This window comes from Acyrthosiphon pisum, chromosome A1 (assembly GCF_005508785.2).
Source record: "Acyrthosiphon pisum isolate AL4f chromosome A1, pea_aphid_22Mar2018_4r6ur, whole genome shotgun sequence".
Lineage (NCBI taxonomy): Eukaryota > Metazoa > Arthropoda > Insecta > Hemiptera > Aphididae > Acyrthosiphon > Acyrthosiphon pisum.
The window spans coordinates 34,517,638-34,539,541 of NC_042494.1; the positions used below are offsets into that span (position 1 = coordinate 34,517,638).

The 21,904-nt window shown below is 28.0% G+C and overlaps 1 protein-coding gene across 1 annotated transcript in view; it reads left to right on the forward strand.

Moving 5' to 3' along the window:
• The window catches only part of LOC100165947 (zwei Ig domain protein zig-8), a 294,097-nt gene extending 280,541 nt beyond the window's left edge, over window positions 1–13,556 (forward strand). Inside the window, exons 5-6 of the mRNA XM_029486942.1 lie at window positions 9,373–9,541; window positions 12,491–13,556. Coding sequence (XP_029342802.1) covers window positions 9,373–9,541; window positions 12,491–12,588 — 267 coding nt within the window. The 3' untranslated portion in view covers window positions 12,589–13,556. The remainder of the gene's footprint in view (window positions 1–9,372; window positions 9,542–12,490) is intronic.
• Window positions 13,557–21,904: the final 8,348 nt, after the last annotated feature.

Sequence of the window (21,904 nt, forward strand, 5' to 3'; positions counted from 1 at the left end):
CTACCCATATTTTTTTAATTGAAATAAATTAACAATTCTTAACTACTAAAATATTTGTTGCATTTTAAAAAACCTTTTTAATTTTAAATTATTGTAATTTATTTATTTTTATGTTGATTGGAGGAATAGTGCCATAAATTAAAATTTTGAACAAAAATGTATGATATTATCGATTGATATAATATAATACACTTAGTAGAATACAATATATATCTTTAAATGTAGTAAATTCTTGTAATTTTACAAGAACTAGTAAAAATAAAGATCCAGTGGAAAATAGTAATTTATAGACACTAATTCCAGTCCATTACACTCCAATCACGTTTCACGATTGTGTTAAACGTTCGGGTATTATCACAGCCATAAATGTTAGATCACTTGAAGTTTTCTAAGAAGAACATCCGTCGAATAGACATTTAACGTCTAAGTAAAATTGTATTTCTCTACAAAATATTTGTATTCCTTATAATATTCTGAAATATATTTTATTGATCAATGGTGCATGATGTTATTAAAAATACGATGTCTATTACATTATGCAAAATAATCTCGTAATTTATTCTATATTATATTTTAATTCAGATATAGGTATTATCTAATTATTACTTAGGTTTATTTCATTAGAGATTGAAAATATTTTTTAGATTATTTTCAGTATTCATCTTATTGCAATATTGAACAATTAAGTTTTTAAGAAATTATTTTTACCTTGCTAACTTTGTCTGGGTATTGTCACTTTGAAATTACGTTTGATATTTATAATAATTATAATTCATAATAAAAACGTTTAATAACATAATAATTTAAAACACACATGTTTTAAAAACAAAAACATTAATTATTGGTACGCACTGAATCTAAAAGTAATTATTAAGTAGGGACTCGCCTCCTTGTGGCCTTAACAATTTACTGGTGCATAATGATATGCATTACACGAAGAGTAAGGAAACGATGCAATATCTGCTAATTTCCACTTATATTAATAGACGGGGGTAGAAACAAAAGTAGGTATATATTATTAAAATTATTATTATTAAAATAATAAATAATTGGTTTTAAAATGAATTGCTGCTGTCAAAAAAGAACTAATTCTGTCTATTGACTGACTTAAAAGTTTAATACAATAATGCAAATAAATAATAAAATGTTATGCCTTGAAAATTAAATATATTTATTGCTATAAATGATTGTCTAAAGGTGATTAATATAAAATGTAATCTGAAAATGATTTAAAATGGAATACATTTGTATACATGTAGAATAAAATATTAAATAAATTCAACAGCTAACAAAACAAGTAAAACTTTTAGAATGAATTTAAAAAAAAATTGTTTTATAAAATAAAAATAAGTACCTATTTTCTTATCTTTATAATGAAAAATGAAAAATAAAGAATATTTCTTTTTATTTCCAGTACTTGGGTGGGTAAGTTTAGTCAGTCTCTCTCTCTCACTCTCTTTCTCTCTCCATGGTCAAAACTACCCAGTATATGGGAGGCATGTAATCATGTATTATATGTCTGAAATTACAAAACGGATTAATTTGTAAAAAAAATGTAAAACAATAATGATAGGTATTATGCTTAAAATATGCAAAAAATATATAAAAATTATAAATATGCAGTTATTTGTAATCAAATTACATTCGAATATCGACATTTTATTATTTCTAAAGTATTAAATGGTAAAACCCTTCGTAATTTGATCGATATTAATATTGTAGACTGAAGATGAAGTCTACTTTATTAAACGCTGGTTGTTACTCGAGATTACAAAAAATATTTTAAATTCTGAGCGGAGCGATGAATATATTGATTTTACAATGATGTGTTTTTTTTTTAAATTTTTTATTTGTGTCTGTGTACACGATAAGTAGTCGAAATAATGCTTCAATTTTCAACTTCAGTATTTTGTTCGATGGGAAAGTGAATCTAGTTGGTGAGTTGAACAGGTCTTAATCCCATATTCCCATAAATGTTCAAAAGCGTCGAGGAAAAAAATATACAAAAAATGATCGTAGATATTTGAAATTTCCATTGGTTGTTTAATGTTTATATTAGCATTTTATATACAGGATAACATTTTTAAAATTATTTGGATTTGTTTTGAACTGTTTACGGACATTTTCAGTATCCAATTCTTTTAGTTTTTTTTTCTACGAATGACAATAAAATGTTATTCGTTGGATAAAAATTTTAAAAATTTAATACAAGTCTCCTGATATATTTCTTAAATAGCAGTTGAAAAATATTAAAAATACATAGGCATATTTTTTTTTTTAAGTATTTTTAGTCGATTTTTAACAACATTTATTAAATTTAAAATTTAAAAATGGTTTTGTAGTTGAAAATTTATAAAACGTTCAACTCTTATAGCTAAGGATTGAAAACTTACAATAAGGTTCCAAGTAAGTAGGTTATTCTGTAACCAAAAAATCTAAAAAGTATAAAAACACAGTTTTTTTTTATAGTTATTTTATGTTTAAATTTGGAGGAAATTACATATTAAATAACCAAGAATAACGACTTTTAGTTACTTTGTAATAATTTTATAATATTAATTCAACTTACCGGCTACCGTTTTAATACGGACTAACTTAAACTTAAACTCCGTCACCGCTCAGATTCGTTTATATTATATCATTGAATCCAAATTTAATAACATCCATTTTATAGTGACCCATTTGTAACCTATTGTACAGCAGAGCGAGATCCACTTACCCACCCTTTTTTATCCTGAAAACGTTTGGTGTAATTTTATTGAAAGTATAATCTAAAAACACAAAATATGCATTATAAAATTACAAATATTAATAATACTAAAATTGGAAAAATTAATAAAAACAATTTTAAATATCATTTAACAAAATATATAAAATAAATTTATTGTTATTTTAATAAAAATTATTTGAATTGTGTACATTTTTTTCAGACTTCAATAACTTATTCTAATAAATGTATGCAGATTTACATATAAACCCGTTTCATATCTATAATAGTACCATGGTAGTTCAAAACATCGTTCTCCACTATTAATATTTTCTACATTAAATAACCATATTGTATATTATAATGGAAAATATAACGTACCTACTCAATAATATATAAGTATTTTCTAAACACAATAGAATAATTTGAATAAAATATGTATTGCTGAAATCTTGTATTGAAATAATAAATAATACGAAACGAATTTTATGCTTTATTTTGATTTATTTTTTTAAGATCATTTGTATTGATACATTAACTATATGTCTCTATCTAATGTATTATATCACGATTCATAGTAAAAAAAATTACTATTTCAGATTTCTAAAACTCTTCGATAAAATATTTTCATAGCAGGTTACAAAATTTAATTTTAATTTTTAAATTAAAATATTTTTTCCTAACTGTTAATATACCGTATTATATTCTGGAATGGCCAACTGGGTGACTTACCAATTTTTTTTATTCAGCCCGTTTGCAATTTTTAGATTTATTTTTAATGTTGTAAAAAAATATATGAAATATATATAACACATCAAACCCAAAAAATAGTAATCGGCTTACTGATGTAACTTTAAGTCACCTATTTCACGTTTCTGCCTAAGAGATTTAAGTCGATTTACTGCGTCTGTTTCACCTGATTCACATCCAAAATGTTTACATTAATTATGTAATAAATATGCGTTTAATATATTTTTATAAATAGTTATTAATTTTTTTTGTTTACATTTAATTATAATTTCATTATCTATGAATAATTCATTTTCTTAAGAAACTCTTATTTTAATATATTTATATATACAGATAGTGTATAGTTAATTAATTTTGAATGATCATAAAATTTAAATGATACATTTTTTGATCCAGCCCGCGAGCATTTTAAGTTTTGAAAATTTACCTTCGGGTCTAAATTTTAGATTCTGAGCGGAGCGAGGAAGCTATTGTTTTTACAATGGTGTTTATTTTTATTTTTTTTCTTTTTCTTTTTATATCCTGTATACAAAATTTCTTCCAGAAGGAGTGTTTCGATTTCAACATATAATACCTCATCTTTTAGCAAATTGGATCAAGATGGTACTTTAGAGAGGTCATTTTTCGATTTTCTCAACAATTATTTAATCCCACGGGAAAAACCACCGGAAAATTACGAAAAAACGCTAAAAATGGGATTTTAATTTCTAACGCTTTGTTCATCACCATAGAAACGAATAAAAAATAATAATATTTTAATATTAATTCAACTTACATGATAAAATAAATAATAACAAAAAATAATATATCCTAGACTGACAAATCATCTCCGTTCAGAATCGTTTTTCGTATACAATGATATAATATCATTGGATTCAAATTTAATTCCATCCATTACAGTAACCCACTTGTAACCTACTGTACAGCAGAGCGACATCCACGACTTACCCGCCTTTTTTTTTTTATTTTGCTATTTCAGTTATGTTTCAATTCACAGATCACCAGCTGGTATAGGTATAGGCTAGCATTTATTGTATATTTTGAAAGACACGAGTTATCTCAGTGGGGCCCAGTATTCATATATATATGAAATTAAATTAAATTAGATAAATTTTAAAGTAACTTGAGTTTGTATGATGGGTTTTATGCTATTTCAGTTTCTAATGAATGTAGAATATTATAATTTAGAAATGCTAATAACTTAAAAGTTAAAATACCGTTAAAAAACCAACATTGAAACATCGTGTTCCTACCTTTAAATCTTATCTAAAATTAAAGCTAACGACACTATATTGATTTTGTTGAACAAAATATGGTATGTTATTCGTATATAAATCATGGAATGGAGACTACATACGTTGGTATTAAAAGTATAACGTTCTCTTAAAGTTAAAACAATAGTTCTAATAGTCATGACTCATGTTACCACTTGACAGTGTGAATGTTGATGAACATATTTTTTAATTAATGATAGTTTTAGTATTATAAAAAATAATATTAAAACATTTTAATGGAAATAAATACATAAAATGTATAGAATTCAAAACTAGACTGGATAGTAGGTACTGGGTAGTTACTAGGGTTCTAGGTCACTTTGTACGGTCAAGCATTAAAAGTGCAAAACGCGGACTCTTTGTACGGTCGGGTAAAAAAAGTACATTGCAGAACGCCGACACTTTATATGTACGGGTAAAAATGTTAATTTCAGAACGTGGATACTTTGTACTATTATATATATAAAGCATATACATATACCTAAGTAATAAGTATATATAATGTTCATTACTAAAATGTAAAAATAAAAAAATAAAAAGTCAATTAAAAATGTTTTAAATATAGAATGTTTTTCAATTTTCAAAATAATAGTCAAAATAATCAGTTTTTTAATTCACGGGTTAGATAACAGCCAAATATTACTTCGTTCTGCAATATAATATTTAAAAATTAATTTAAGACCTTGATGACCTAAAATTATTATTATCATAAGCTACGTTAAAAAGTAAATTAAAAATGTGTATAATATGAATATGTCAAAATGATAAATAAAAACTGTTTTTAATAGATAATAATCCACGATTCCCTCCTATTTGGAATGTATAAGATATTTAGATTTACCAAATAATATTTAAGCTTAATAACATGGACTGGTCACGACTTCAGACTTGTTTATATTAAATATACACTTTATGTAGGTATATAATAGTACAAAGTGTCCGCGTTGTGCAATCTAAAGTTTTACCTGACCGTACAAAGTGTCCGTGTTATGCATTTTAAACAATGGACCGTACAAAGTAACCGTTTACCAGTTACTAGCTATACTAGTAGGTACAGGGTATACGCGTATTATACTGTTTAAAATAATATTTCCCAATAAAAACATGTACCATTATCGCCTATACATTCGCAGTGTTACATTAACACAAAGTTTGTATTTACAATCACTCATAAAATATTTCAATAGTACCAACGCCACCATGTACCAGTATTTATACTTAAACATGTTTATAGTTACATTGTTCATTTGTTAAATAAAACCTTTAAAATGTATTATTTATTGATCGTCAAATAAAATGATTCATTCATTTTTCATAGCACCACTATTTTCTCATTTCATGTTTGATTAATTATAAATGATCAACTTTAATCATATAATTTAATTATAAATACGACCATTTTAAAAGGGGTATAATATAGGGGAAAAAATCTCTGATAATTTTTTTTTTAAAACCATAGATACTGTCCGGTTGAATTACTGAAATCAAACGTCGACATGCTACTGAAATGGAAATAATGGCTACACCATAATGTAATACGCTGGTATTTTTTTTAATTTGTATCTATCTGGCTATATATGCATTTTGTTTGTTACCGTAAGAGTAGTACAAATAAATGATAAAAATAACATTTAAAAATGTAATTTATCTTGTTGAGCTTTATTTTAGAGCAGCAGCAAGTAGCAAAAATTAAAAATACGATACACACCGATCGCTTGAATAATAATATCTGCTTACAAGTAATAAATAAAATACAAATACGTACATGGGTGTATGCAAATGTATCTATTTATTTGATTGCACTGAAAACATTAATGATACAGTATAGCAGACCGAATCAAATGTACAATAAGAATATTGAAAAACTTAATAATCGTAAAATTGAGTTCGGTGGTTCATAGTACGTAGACAATAAAACCTAATTAGAAGCACACAAAGTCAAAAAGCACTCTATAGGGCCGAGTTTGTGGTGTATTTTTGTTTCAAAAACCATATTATAAGTATTTAATGTACATACAAATACATATAGACAAAACAAGTAAATATTTACTTGCCAAAAGCGTACGGAAATGAAGGCATCTTCTGAACTGGCGCCGCAGCGATAGAATAATATGCGAAAGACTTCTCGATAAATTACTTAGCGAAAAAGGTGACATTATATATATTTTTTTAATCATTATTATTATATTAATGCTTTTTTTCCATCCCTCCTCCTCCAACCAACTATAACCCGACCTGTTTACTTTTTATATTTAATTTCCTACCCTTAATGTCACCGCCGACGCAACGCGCTTTTATCATTATCATCATTGCAGTCCAGTTTGGGGGGGGGGGGGGGGGGGTTATAGTGGGTGGTTGGGTGTTTTCCCTATACGCAGTCACGCAGACCAGGCACGGGAAAACTCAACGATGACGACGACCACGACCACCACCATCACCATCACCAACACAACCAACACCACTGCGTGTGATTTTGCATTGCCACTCTCCGAGATCTGCCAAAACTATATAATAATAACAATATATATTCACGACCATCTCATCAACTTCTACTACCAAACCCACCCCATCATAGTTCTGTCAAACCGTCATCAATCTCCAGCCCGTCGCACTGATACTACCTCGGCGGCATCGATATTATTTATATTATAATATTATTATTACACTCGGTCGGTACTATTGCAAGGCTAAAGTATATTATACGTACGCGTTTAATATATAATATAAACTGTACATTTATATACGAACGGAAACGGAGACAGGTATATAAAAACAGTATTATAGGTTCATATACAGTATAATAGGTTCTTACCTATATACATATGATATTAATATATGTACTATATTTAGGTGCAATATCGTGGCGGGGTCGGTCCGCTCGCTCTTCAGATACTATATATCGGGGCACAAAATATGGGTTTATCGTCAAGATACCTTTTTCTTTTTATATATATATATTATTATAATATACATTATACACCCACTGCTATATAATAATATACCTCTCTTAACCGCCTCGAGACGACGTTAACCAATATCACATGTAATACCTACACTATATACTTGTGTGTTGGCGCGGTGTGTTGTAGGTACGTTTTATGTCCCCAACGTCCGGAGACTAATCATCCGTGATGGCCCGCCGCCGCCGCCGCCGCCTCTGCCGAGTTTAACGACCATGGTCGTACACACGCGCGTTAGATATCGCGCGCGACCGTCTCCTCGTCTGCACGACCCGCCGCCGCAGAGTGGCGACGACTAAGATGACGACACTATAATATTATGTAGTGTATCCGACTAATACGCACACGCGCAAGCGCCAAAATAATCGTAAACGTATTAAGTGGATATTAGGTGTACGCACGTACAGGAAATACGCGCGAGTGTTACACATAGGTGTGTGTGTATATATATATATATATATATATTTCCGTGTATAACACGTACACCTATTGCAGCTTATATATATATTATTATACGATGTACTCTTCCCCAGCGTGCACCACACGCGTAGTATCACGTACACGTTGTCCCTCCCCTCCCCTAACCAGCTCGTACGATTATATTGTACGCGTATTACATTATACGTGTGTACACGCGTATTAAATACGCTATGAGGTACTGTGATACTGCACACGGTGTATACCACATACCATATACCGCGGTGTGTACACATGCACAGTGCAGTGGCGCCGCTGCCCTATTTAACGCCTATATTGGTGGCGGCGGCGGCGAAACGATTACGCGATGCGGCGTATAATATTCGAAAACGCGCGTGTCTGCGCGATAACGAAACAGTTATTTCAGCTGTTATATACTTCGAAATAGTTATTTTTAAACTTCAACTGTATAATAATATTATACTTACATTATAATAATGTTATATACGACCGTATCTATTTCCATGGCCTCGGGGCGGATGACACTCGGGACGCGCTTAATAATATTATACTCACTGCAGCGGAGATATCATCTCTATGTTATATAAAGTCTCACGATACGTATTGTTAAATGTTATGTTTATTTACAAAATATTCTCCACTGAACTTTCTCATTTCATCGCTATACGTTATAATGTATATTTATATACGTAGATACATATTATTATGCATGTATATATTTTATACGAATATGTTATATATGTATGACGTATGTATATGATAATGTACCCCGTACGTCGTTATAAATACATATCGAATGAAATTAAGTCACATAAAAATATCAAATGATATTGTTTACGGATTATAAATACAACCCGGTGTGTACAGTATGTGAATAATTATATACCAAAGTAGTTGTTGTAGGCAGTACTCGTTAATAATTAATAAGTAATAAATAGGTACCTATCTTTTGATAGATATTAGTTAGAAAATATTTGAATACAATATATACTTACCAAGTATTGGCGGGAATGTACCTTTTCCAAGACTACGTTCATACCTCGAGAAAATTGTTTTCATGTCAACTTATTTAATATTCAATGTTTAAGTAGTTCGTTTAAAATACACTCTATATTCAGTACAATAAATAATAATAAATCCATTTTAAAGTATATTGTAATGTGTTATGCGTACCATATAATATGCACACTATCGTGGTGAGCTTATCGTGATTGTCTTCCATTAATCCCTGGCTTAATTTCAGGAAATAAATTACGACTCAGCTCGAGGCGGGGTGAGTGTGATCACGGAGAAAGGCGAAGTAACCACCAGTTATTTGCTCGTACAAAGAGCGACCAGCACAGATTCGGGAAAATACACGTGTCACCCAAGCAATGCAAATCCTCACACCGTCGTTGTACACGTCCTTAATGGTAATTATTGTAATTTCATCAACGTTCAACAGTTCAATAATTTCGCAAAGATATTGCGATAACAATACACGAACAATTTTAACGTGAAAATTGTATCAGTCAATTATAATAAATAACTATATTATACTATAATAAGAAACTTTTTCAAAATTACTTTTGAAATGTCATAAATATAATTATATAAACCTTAAACTATATAATCTCGTTTTTAAATTTTATATTTACGCAGTTAACCTAACCTATCCGTCAGGTACCGGATCCAGACGTCACCTAAGGGGAGGGGGCGAATTTTCAAAAATTAAATTGTCTTTTTTTTTAGCCAAATATTATAATAAAAATAACGTTAAAAAGACAGCCCAAGGGGGGTGCCCCTTAACCCCTCCTCACGACTCCGCCACTGCTAACGGTAACAATCTTATACGTTTAAGCGGCTTGGCGTGGCGAGTTGGCTGCTACCAGTCGCGCAATGCGACTGTAACACCCACTGCTGCTAGTTTCCGGATGGGTGACCACCCGGGTATTTAGTAGTACAAACCTTGCCACATATACACGTGTAGCTTACCTACCGTAACAACATCTTACCATACATACCTTACCAACTACAGTTCATTACCCCTATAACAGCTAAAAGCCAGTCACTATAGTGCTTAAATTTGATTTAAAAAAAGAAAATTACACGGAGGTATAATATAATTGTATATTTGAAATTATATCTATATACAACATACCAACTTAATATTATATTATCATAAAGGCATATGACGTACTTGAGTTCTGGGTTTTTGACTTTGAATTTACGTCGTAAACATAGTAATATACAAAATATTGTTAAAACTAATAAAATGTCCGCATAAATATATATAACAACACTGTCCAAATGCAATAGTTGTTCCGAGTCTACAAATGCACACGTGAAATTGAATTGTACATTAAAGTTGTCCATTAAGTAATATTGGTAATGAAAATTATTGATCTCTATATTTTTTAATTATATTATTATTTATATCCATTGGCCGGCGTGTTGTATAGGCAATTTCGGTACTTCAGTGTGTAGGGGAACGGTATTCCACGCTTTGGTTTCGGTATCGAATTAAATGCGGGACGATAATAACACGAAAACTAACAATCTAGATTGGACCAAGCTACTACTGCTGTTTAAAAGCACAAAAACTGAAATTTCGTGGATTTAAAATAACTCAACGACGCAATGATTGTTTAAGTTATACGCCACAGTGAAGTTTTCATAATGAGTCCATTACACAGTTATAGACTCGGTTGTTAGATTATTAGAAAACTCCATTTCGTCGTCGAATGAATTGTAATAAAAATAAATTACTTTATAAGAAGGTAATCCAATTTCTATGTAGTTAGTTTTATTCACCCAAACAAATAATAAATAAAGTATTTTAATCATTATGAATGGTTATTATTGTTTCCCCGTGTGTGTATTCGCAAACCACCCCTGGAGATAAAAAAGAAAAAATATTATTTTCAAATGATATTTATTATTTACGATACAAGTTGGACATTTCATAGTTACTGTCTGATTATAATTACCAGATTTATAAGCTACAGTTTAAATTGATTAAAAATAAAAACTTAGGTATTATGCAAATATTAATTTTTATAGTCATACATCATTTTAACCAAAATGAAAAATCTAGTATATAATCCAAAAAAAAATATTGAGACTAGATTTTTTATTTTCGACATATAGCAACATAAAAAGTGTTATTAACTAAGAGTTTTGAGTATTTAATCCATCTCCCTCATAAACGCCGATATATTTTATCACTTGTAACAAAATTTCGAATAACTTATTGATAAATTATAGTTAATAGTATCACACAATATTTACTATTATGTAATGAGTATTAATATGTGAGTCATCTTAATGAATATAACACGATATTATGGTTATTTGCATTTTAAAATACTTACCACAAAATGTTACATAACAAATATATTGTAATTATTTATGACAATATTATTTAAATTCAACCAAAATCTTTTGATTGCTTTAATATAATTACAAAATTATAATAAATTAGTTTTATTATACCAATTAATACAAACAATAGAGTTACAATTTTATAATTTACAATAATAATACTAATTATGAATAAAAGTTTTTCTTACGTTTTAATGCTTTTTATAATATTTTCTTTCTTCAGAAAATAATTTTCAATGCACGCTTTTAGATTCAAAGTACTATTAAGCTATTTTTTTATATACCCTTTGTTAAAATATGATTTAATTTCGCATTAGATGCTATAATTAATACATTTTCAACGATGATATAAAGTAAAATTATTCGAAACTTGTTGACATATATTATACAATTTAAAAAAAACCCAGTATAGGTTAAAATAAACATTAAACATAATTAACTTATGGATTAGTTAATCCTCCTTCTTCCGGTTTGAACTAAGAATTTTCTCCCACCATTACTGGTTCACTCCATTTCTTTCAGTCTCGTGCAACTGATATATATCCTTCCAATACTACGCTAATTTTAGATCTTTTTCACCTCTTTTGATGATGACTTGTGGTATTTTTCATTCCATCTTCCAGTCCATAACTAGTCTAATTGCTGCATTCTCTCTGTCATTGTATTCTTTGACATATACTTGAATTTAATTGATTTAATAGATAGCTGATTTAATTGACAGGTGCCATTCTCATTCCCTTTTATAATTCTCATCAAGTACCGAACCACATATTCTTTTCCATATTTTATTTTCAAAGTATTACTCAGTGTTCTCTCTGTCACACTTTACTTGTGGTTGTTCATGCTCTAAAAGGAACGACCGTCGACCATGCGTTAAAGTAAACTTTAATATTATATTATATACAGTCTAATTTTCGTACTTTTTAGAATTTAGATTAAATGGTCTTTTGTACTATAGTATAGTATATTAAATAATTTAACTATTTATTTTATTACAGGAGAGCATCCAGCGGCTATGCAAAAAGGTTCGAAGCTCAGTTTGAAATCTTCACTATCATTCCTCAGCGTCGGCTTGGTGTTATTTATTAGCACGTGATTTACATGTTGTAATATAATATTATAAATAAATTATAAATTGTAAAATACTAAAAACAAAAATTAAAACTTTTAAGTTGTACAATTATATGTATTGCTACATAATAATATATAATCATACCTATATTATATTTTCAGCCATGCAATAGCTGTATACCTAAACCGTTGTTTATATTATAAATCTGTATAGGTATTTAAATGTTTAAACATGTAAACAAAAATACCCAAAACTATAGGCATGATGTGTGTTGTTCCCAATATTGATTTTTAGTGTAATTTTTAAAAATATAAAACTAAATGTTGTTCTATTATTTCTGTTTTATACAGAAACTCCTTTATAAAGATCAAAATAATTGTACACTTCAAACAATATTTTGTCTTCCATCAGTGGTAGTTACTTTAGCTATTTGGTGCAATGGTGCTCAAAGTACCATTAAGTATTAATGTATTATTGGCCCAAAATCAAAAAATCATCATAAACGAAATCCGTATTTCGATCGTATCTTATGATATAATATAATATATTAAAATTATAAATAGATAATAATTTAATGTAAAATAATGTCAAAATTGGTTTTTGCAACAAATTCCCCCCAAAAAAACTCGTCTTGGTTATGTTTGGCTATAAGTACCTACCTACATATTTTATACCGTGAGGACTCATATTCATTCTGTTTATGAAGACTGTTTTTTTTTTTCATTACATTTTTCTTGTTATTGTAAATAGGTATAATTTATTTTCAAATCATAATTTTTAATAGTATGGTTTTAGGTGAATAATATTAAAATATAATTAAATTAATTCGGCGGCCAAAGACGGGGCCACATAACACACGAGTACCTAAATTCATTTTTGGTACTTACTGAACTCTTCTACGGAAATAATAAATTTAAAAATGATTTTTTTTTTCGCTAATCATTTAAGAATCTAAACAGAAAAATAAAATTAATCAATTAATTAATTATTAAAGTGGTTTTATACAACCAACGTAAATAACAATTTTATTGAAAACTGTTTTAAACATTACAATTTACAACGAACTAATAGACTTTGTATTTGAATAAAATGTCCATAATTATAGATTTATAAGGTCAATTCATCAAATAGTATAATAAAATTAGTATTGAATATTGGTTATATTCTATTTGCGACTTTTTACATACAATACTTTCAATGATCTTCAACCGCCAAATATTCTATTATAAAATAAATAAAATAAAATAATTGAAACCAATAAGCAATAGGTCAACTTCATTATTACAAAATATATATATATTATATTGCATATAATGCCAATTTAAATATTTAATAATAGTAGATCTAGTAAGTCTATTAAATAAGTACTAAATATTATTGCGGGAAAAAACGGAATATTTTATAACTTGAATATTGAATTCTATACATTGCTTTGTACATAATATCTTATTCGAGTATTGAAGTAACTGAATGGTTTCAGTGTTTATAAGTTTTTTACATTACACAATAGTACATTTTAAATACGTTGGATATATTTAAAAAAATAATAAACAATGATTATTATCAGTTATTATTAGATTGCTTACATATATACCTACAAAATATCATTTTTATACAATAACCCAAAATAATTAATAAGAACAACAATGCAGCCTATTGGTCAATACCTACTCCATATTTTGACATCTTAAAACAATGATGTAAAAACATGGTTTTTGAAAAACAAATCTAAAATATAATATAGATATACCCAAACATACCTGATTAATATTATTGTATAACGTATAATTTTCCTGAAACAATTTTTATTCATATATTCTGATATCCATACTGACTTTTGGGTGGTATAAATGCATGCATATAATAATTAATAATTATATAATATTATAATATAAGTGTATAATTGTGAAATAAATAATTAACATCGCCAAAAATTGAGTTTAGGTATACTTCAAACACACTTTTTAATTCTTATACATATATTATATGATTTTTTTTATTGTATAGATAAAAATATATAATCTTAACATTGTTTTTGAATATATTTTAATTTGTTTATAAGATTATAATATACATAATTAAAAATGTGTAAAAAAAATTATGTACTAACCTGCAAAATGAACGTTTATACTCATAATTATGCTTTACGCAGTTATTCAAACATTGTATAATAAATAAAAATAAAAATATTTATGTACTTATCAATACTTGATAAATATAATACAGTTAAGCAAATATTATGATCTGTTATAACAGTATTGATCGTACATTATCTAATAACCTATAATTATTAAGGAAATATTAAATTTAAGTAATGGTGAATTTTTTTTTAATTGGCACTAAGTTATAAAAATAATAGAAGAACATTAATTTTTTCAAAATATTTTTATTTTTGTAAATAAATTAGTAAAGTACACGTTTTGTGAAAACATTTAAATATGTAGAATTGAATAATTATATTTATTGTTTATTTTATTCTTGTTGTATACACCATTTCATAAATTTTATCATCATGAAACATGTATAGTTATCTATAACATTTTGTTAAGTTTTTCTTATTTTAATCTTTTCTTTTATATATACATACATACAAATATTTATTCATATAAGTTAATGTTACCTACCTAATTAATCGTAATTTGATGTTCATTAAATGTTATTTTATTCTGAATTAATTTGTTTTTATTTTAAATTAATTATGATTATTTTATGGAAGATACATCAATGAAAAATTTATAGCCCGAAATAATAACTAGTCAAGAAATTCAGAAAACTGATATTCGAAAAAGACATTGCCGGATTACCCACAACCCACCTAAATCCTAATACATAAAATTATATAATTTATTGTAAATATTAAATTTTACAATTGATAGATCAGTTTATAATATTGTCTATTGTACAAGCTAGTTACTTACTTTTAGGTTTTTAAACAGTTTAGAACACCTTATATCCCTGTTTTTGTCCGTTAGTATAGTATAAGTAGGTAGGTACTGTCTATATATTGTACACGGGATATGAAGGTTATATAGTAATGTTTATTGCGTTGTATTAAAATACGTTTCAAACTGGGTACCTATTTAGCACGCTCGCATAATGAGCTTTTCCACTTTGTTTATTTTTTATCATTAACCTATTCATTAATCTTTTCCGAAAAAAAAAATAATAATTGTTTCGGTGTAATTTATAAATACAATTTTTATAATTATGTATGCTCAAATTTTAATCATTTTTACGCTTTTCAAAACCAAGTTTCCCTATTTGCCAATTACCAAGTTTATAAAAATATGATTACAAAAGTTTATATCTAACTACGATATTTAAATCATTTTCTTCTGTTTCTTATAAATTATTTTAATAGAATAACTTAATATTTTTTTGTTTTTACAAAATAATTTCTAAAACAATTTAATATTTATGGAAATTCTATATTATATAATTAAGTATATTTGCTCTCATTCTTCAAATATACTTTTTCAACGCTTTTAGGCCAATATTTTATTTCTAAATAAAATAAAAGTTGGTACTATACGTTATATGTTTATTTGTGCCATGTGTATTGATAATAATGCACGTTTATATGATACACACATTATAAAAAAATGTCCCCGTCAGAATGGTCAATTTTTTCATTTTTGGCTCGGCACTCAAAGTGTTAACGACGGCTTATAGAACAATGAAAATTAAATTAAAGCAGAAACACATTCAAAATATTATCTATTATCATATTTTTAAACTTTATGTTAGATCACTAAAATATTAAGATATCATCAACAATTATCAACTAATAAAATAAGTTCATATACTAACTAATTATTGCCTAGCTGTGCGTCAACTCCATTATAGGCGCCTATACCAACTAGTGACTACCAGCTAGCGTCATTACTATCCATTTTTCCTACCAACCAATAACTATAATATTGATTTTTAAATAATTGTAAAACGCACCTTGTATAATATACAATTATGGTCCAGATAATGCTAATGTTCAATAAAAACTAAATTACAACTTACCAATCCCGATGATTTTTGTATCAAAGAATGGATAATACAAATACGAATCACAGTTTACCTACTATATTATAATATATTATAGGTATATATTAAATTATATGGTATACGTATATAATATTTCTATTTTAATAATAATAAAACTATTTTTTATGAATTCTAAAAACAAATGGATCTCAATAGGGACCTACCTAGTAAATAGTTGTCTACTTATTCAAATGGATGATGATGAACTGATAACCCTTTATTTACATATTTGCTGACAAATTCAATAGAAATTAAAAATGTGTTCACTATACATACAGAAACCAATAAATATAAGTTAACCTGGTTCATAACAAAAAATAATTTTCTTCGATATGCCTATCGGTTTTATTTTATCTTAAAATCAGTTATATACATAATATAAACAATAAGTACGACTGACAAATAAAATAAGGTTGCATAAGTTATGAATAAAAATAGGATGAAAAGGCCTCTCGGTCGAGAGATTTTATCAAACCCATATAATAACAAATATTAATTCTATGAATCTTGATGGCGTAACAACAACACTGCACAGGCAATGTTTTATGTCAATAACTAATCGAAAACAAACCTTACGAGTTACGGGGATTATGGTAAATAGATAAGTAAATAAGTCTAAAGTAGCTACATATAATTCATGAATCAGCGTTATCTTATCGTTTTAGCTCTTCTTTAGACATTTTACAAGTGAACGGAAAAAAAACAACAATCAGGTTGACCGCATAATTATTTGTTTGAATTACTTGCTTGGTTCATAATAAAATGTATCGTTTTTTCTTCTGTTTTTCACCGTCACGGAAACCATTAATTCAACGGTTAAGATATTAGGCTGTCTTGGCGAAAAGAGTTGACGGTTTAAAAACTCCTGGCTGACAAGGGCTTATGCCGGCGACTACACTGTCAGCGTGATGAATTGAAGTGTTTTCTATTGCTCCAAAGCCTGTTTCCAACACACTAGTAGATTCACTATAACCCACAACTTGCCTCGGTTGCATGTAATTTATCATACTTTATTTTTATTATTACTTTCTGACCCCCTGGTGGTCCTGTATCTCCATTCACTTGGCGGTTTCTTTTTGGCCAAATGGTGAATATATTTTTTCTTATTTTACGACTATTTTCGAAACAGCTATGTAATTTTTGGTCGTTAATCGACAATTATTATTAATTATATGTATTTTATATAGGTAACTATGATCTATAACAATTAAGGTACAACAAATAAATACAACAGATTTAGTACCTAAGCATAATATAATATGTAGGTACTTAGTTTAAAATATCTTGTTTATAATAATTATAAAATATTCATACGGAAACTGTATATAGTTTGTGCACAATATTATATTTTGCAATCTGATAAAAATGTAAGAGGAGACGAAGTAGCTTCAAAATTCTTACCAGACAAACCTATATTTTCAGGCCACTTTTCAATACGACCTTTATAGTCATTATATAAATGCATTTAGTAATTATTAAGTACTTACATTAACGTTAATTTAAATTTTTATTTGTAAAGTGTTTTAAAATATTTTTGTCCAATTAACTTATAGGGACACTGATCATCACATATTTATTCCTATATTATTATTTTTTGTTTCACTGTAGATACACCAGTATAATTAATAATTATACCCAGGCCTGGGTTGGGTAGGCCAGCTACCGAAAATATTTCAGCGGGCCTCTGAAAATATTATGACGGACTGCCCGGCCATGAGTGTTTGGTCAACATTTTATTTTTATATGATATTAAGAAATATTAGTACAATCATTAGTAGAAAATATAATTAATCGAATTATTAAACCATACAGTAGGTAGCAGGCTGTAGTCAAACGTTGGAAATCCTAACTAATAGATAAATGGAAGGTTAGTTTATATAACTATACTTTTCTATGTCCGATTGATGTTTTGAATATGTATGTAGATATACATTTATCAACTATTCTTTTCAAAGTTAGATATATGTAGGAAAAATATTTTTTTTTTTTTTATTTAACAAGTCTAAAAATCGAATTTACTGAAAAAAAAAACGATAATATTATTTTAAATTCTATATAGCAGGGGTGGCCAGCGAGAAGAGACTTGCGAGCCACCAAATATATTAATACAAATTGAAGAGCCAATAGATGTAAAAAAAAAAGTCATATTATTATATATTATATGACCTTTTTTTTACATCTTGGCTCTTACGTTAATTTACGTCTAATGTTACGTAAGATGCGAGCCGCAAAAATCTATGACGCGAACCGCGGTTTGGCCACCCCTGCTATATAGGTACCTCTATACCTTTATATTAAGTTAAATATTACCCTACATGGCTACATAATCTAGTGAACAGATTGATGAATGCAAATCTTTTGACAAAATGTAAATCTGTCCACTGCACTGATGTATCCTGTATACAGATAACTGTACCTATAATTAACTCGGACCTCAGTAACTTTATAAACTTGATAACTCAAATTTTTTCTTGCCCATTTAATTGTTTTTAGTTGTGTTCGGTGAACGTGGTGTACGGGGTTTTATGACATCACGGGAGTGTTTAGGTACATTATGGTAATTACTAATTAGTAATCAATGTAACATAAAACAAAAATTAAAATATTTACAATCGCATAATATTTAGATCTATTATATTTATTACATAGGTATTATATTGAGGGGGTTAAAAGTGAGTAGTTGCTGAAATATATGCTGTGTAACATGGTTCAAAAATGTTCATCACGCCACTGGTTATGACGTCTTGTGTTTAAGGGATACACTAGCTATAAGTTATAACTCAAAAAATACATAAATCAAAATTATTTTTATTTCTCTTGAGATTCAAATTACAGAGACACAAGATACGTCTTGAAAAAATCTTTCTCTTTTAGCAGTTTCCACTTGTAAATTAGTGAGTTTAGGGACAATTTTAAGGAACATATTTTGAAATATTTTAGAATTTTAAGTGATGTTAGGTAGCTCCTTCACACAATCGATCATTTATTTACAGGTACACATAGACATTCCATATAAAATAAATTCCAAATTTCTTGTTTCAACGGTCTTAATCCAAAAATATTATTCAACATTGGTAAAATACATTAAAGAAATAAATAATTTCAAGTTTTCAAGCTTATATACCTACGGCAATTATGATTCTAGGACGTTTCCTCTCTAGATTCCATAATACTTTCACATGATTTTGGTTCTAGTGTTTCGCCACTAGGGCGAGGACTTATAGCATTTGCATATTCTTTGCACAATCGCAAAAATAGCAGAATGCGAAACAAATACGTTTCATGTTTCAAAAAAGCTAGTTTTAAAAATGTATTGTGCATATAAATGCATATTTTGCGATTTTTTGGTTTTTAAGGCATATTTCTTCCATTTTATACTTTTAGATGCATATTTTAAATAATTCATCGTTTTATCAATATTGTTTGGTCGATGTTTTTATTTATTTATTTTTACAACCAAAATAACATTGAATTTAAATTCATTTTAAATTTTGATCAGCATCTGATCTTTCACTTCTTCCGGAACCAATAATTACAAGGTGGGTATCGTTTTTTTTTTCAATTGAATCAAGTACCCGATAGGTACAGTGGAAAAAATGATTCAATAAAAGTTGAATATTTTAGAGAAAAATAAAGGTAGCTCAAATTTCAAAAATTTTATCTGGAGAAAAAACTTCAATAGTAAGAATACCTGAAATTTTGAGCCTTGGCAATTTGGCATATTTTAAATATGCTCCTATAAATTCCGTTGGTGTTGAACGTTCTTTTTCAATGTTCAAAGTGCTGTTAAAATATTAGCTGACAATAGAAAAAGTTTTCAATTTGAAAATTTGAAAAAACATATTATTGTTCAATGTAACTTCCAAGGTAAAAATGTTCGTTGATCTTAAATATTTGAAACAAAAATATTTTGTCAATTGTTTTTTAGTAGTTGAAGAAGTTGAAAGTTGAAAGTTTTGAAGAAGCATCCAAATGAAAAAACCCATAAAATAAACCCAAATAATTAATTGTAACTTGTAAGTGGTTAAATAAAGTCGTAAATAAAATTTGTTCATTAAAATAATAAAGACCTACAGAAAAATTCAGATAATTTTTTGCTCAAAAATATTCATTTTAAAATGCATATCTTTTATGCATATTTTGTATGTATAAGTGCATATTTGGTGATTTTTAGAGCTACAAGTCCTCTGGCCTAGTAATAACTAATACCTAAATCCATAACGTGAATGATGATATTATAGTCGATACATGCCGATGTGATGATTTTGAATGTGATATTTCAGGTAGAACAAAAAAACCCTTTTTCCAACCTGTTATTATGTGGAAAAAAAATATATTATATTGATTCAGAGGGGGATGTCTCAGTCCAGGGGGGGGGGAACGTCCAGTACCGCTAAAATCCACGGGGGGAAACTGCCAAATGCCGTCAAGTATACCTACATCATCATTGTACACAGGCACACAGCGACAGTGTCATCGTCTATTAACTATTATCTACTGTTGTAGGTACACATTAATTTTAATTAATATTTAATACTTGTACTATACTACTATAATATATTATATTTGTGTCTATATAAACTTGCTACACTAACCTACTACACGTATATCTTAATTCGTGGTACAAACTACAGACAATTTATACTGTCACGAACATGAACATTAGAGTCTGATTCAGGGCCGTATTTAGGGGGGGGGGGCAATGGGGACATTTGCCCCGGGTGGTTAAATATTGACTTATTTAGGGGGGCGGCCGGGCACCGCTGTAGCCTGGTGTAATATTGTATCAATAAATATTTTTTTGGAAAGAATTTGTACTATGATTTGTACCATAATTTTATGGCGTTATATTTTATAACTCAGTGATAGCATAGAATATAATTAATATTATTTTAACATAGGTAACCACGGTCCGTGATTGCAAATAGACAACCATAACATAACCACAGTAAGTTATTATCATCTATCATCATATCTATTATCAAAATTATTTTCAGCTACTCTAATAGATATGAGCTACATATCTATGGCTACTCTTGACAATTAAAATATTATTTTCTTCCACATAAATTAAATTGTTACTTAATGAAGTTACATAAGAACATAAGTATAAATAAATTGTAGTTGATGAATTTCAGTTGATTTATTTGCTGACTGCTGTTGAAGATGATAATATAGTAATTGAAGATTTTGTAAATTTTAAAGTAAACACTTATTTTATGATATTAGACCAGATTAAATCTGATTTAGAAAAAAGAAAAATTGCCTATGACAATTTAACTTCAAAGTATAATTTTTTTAT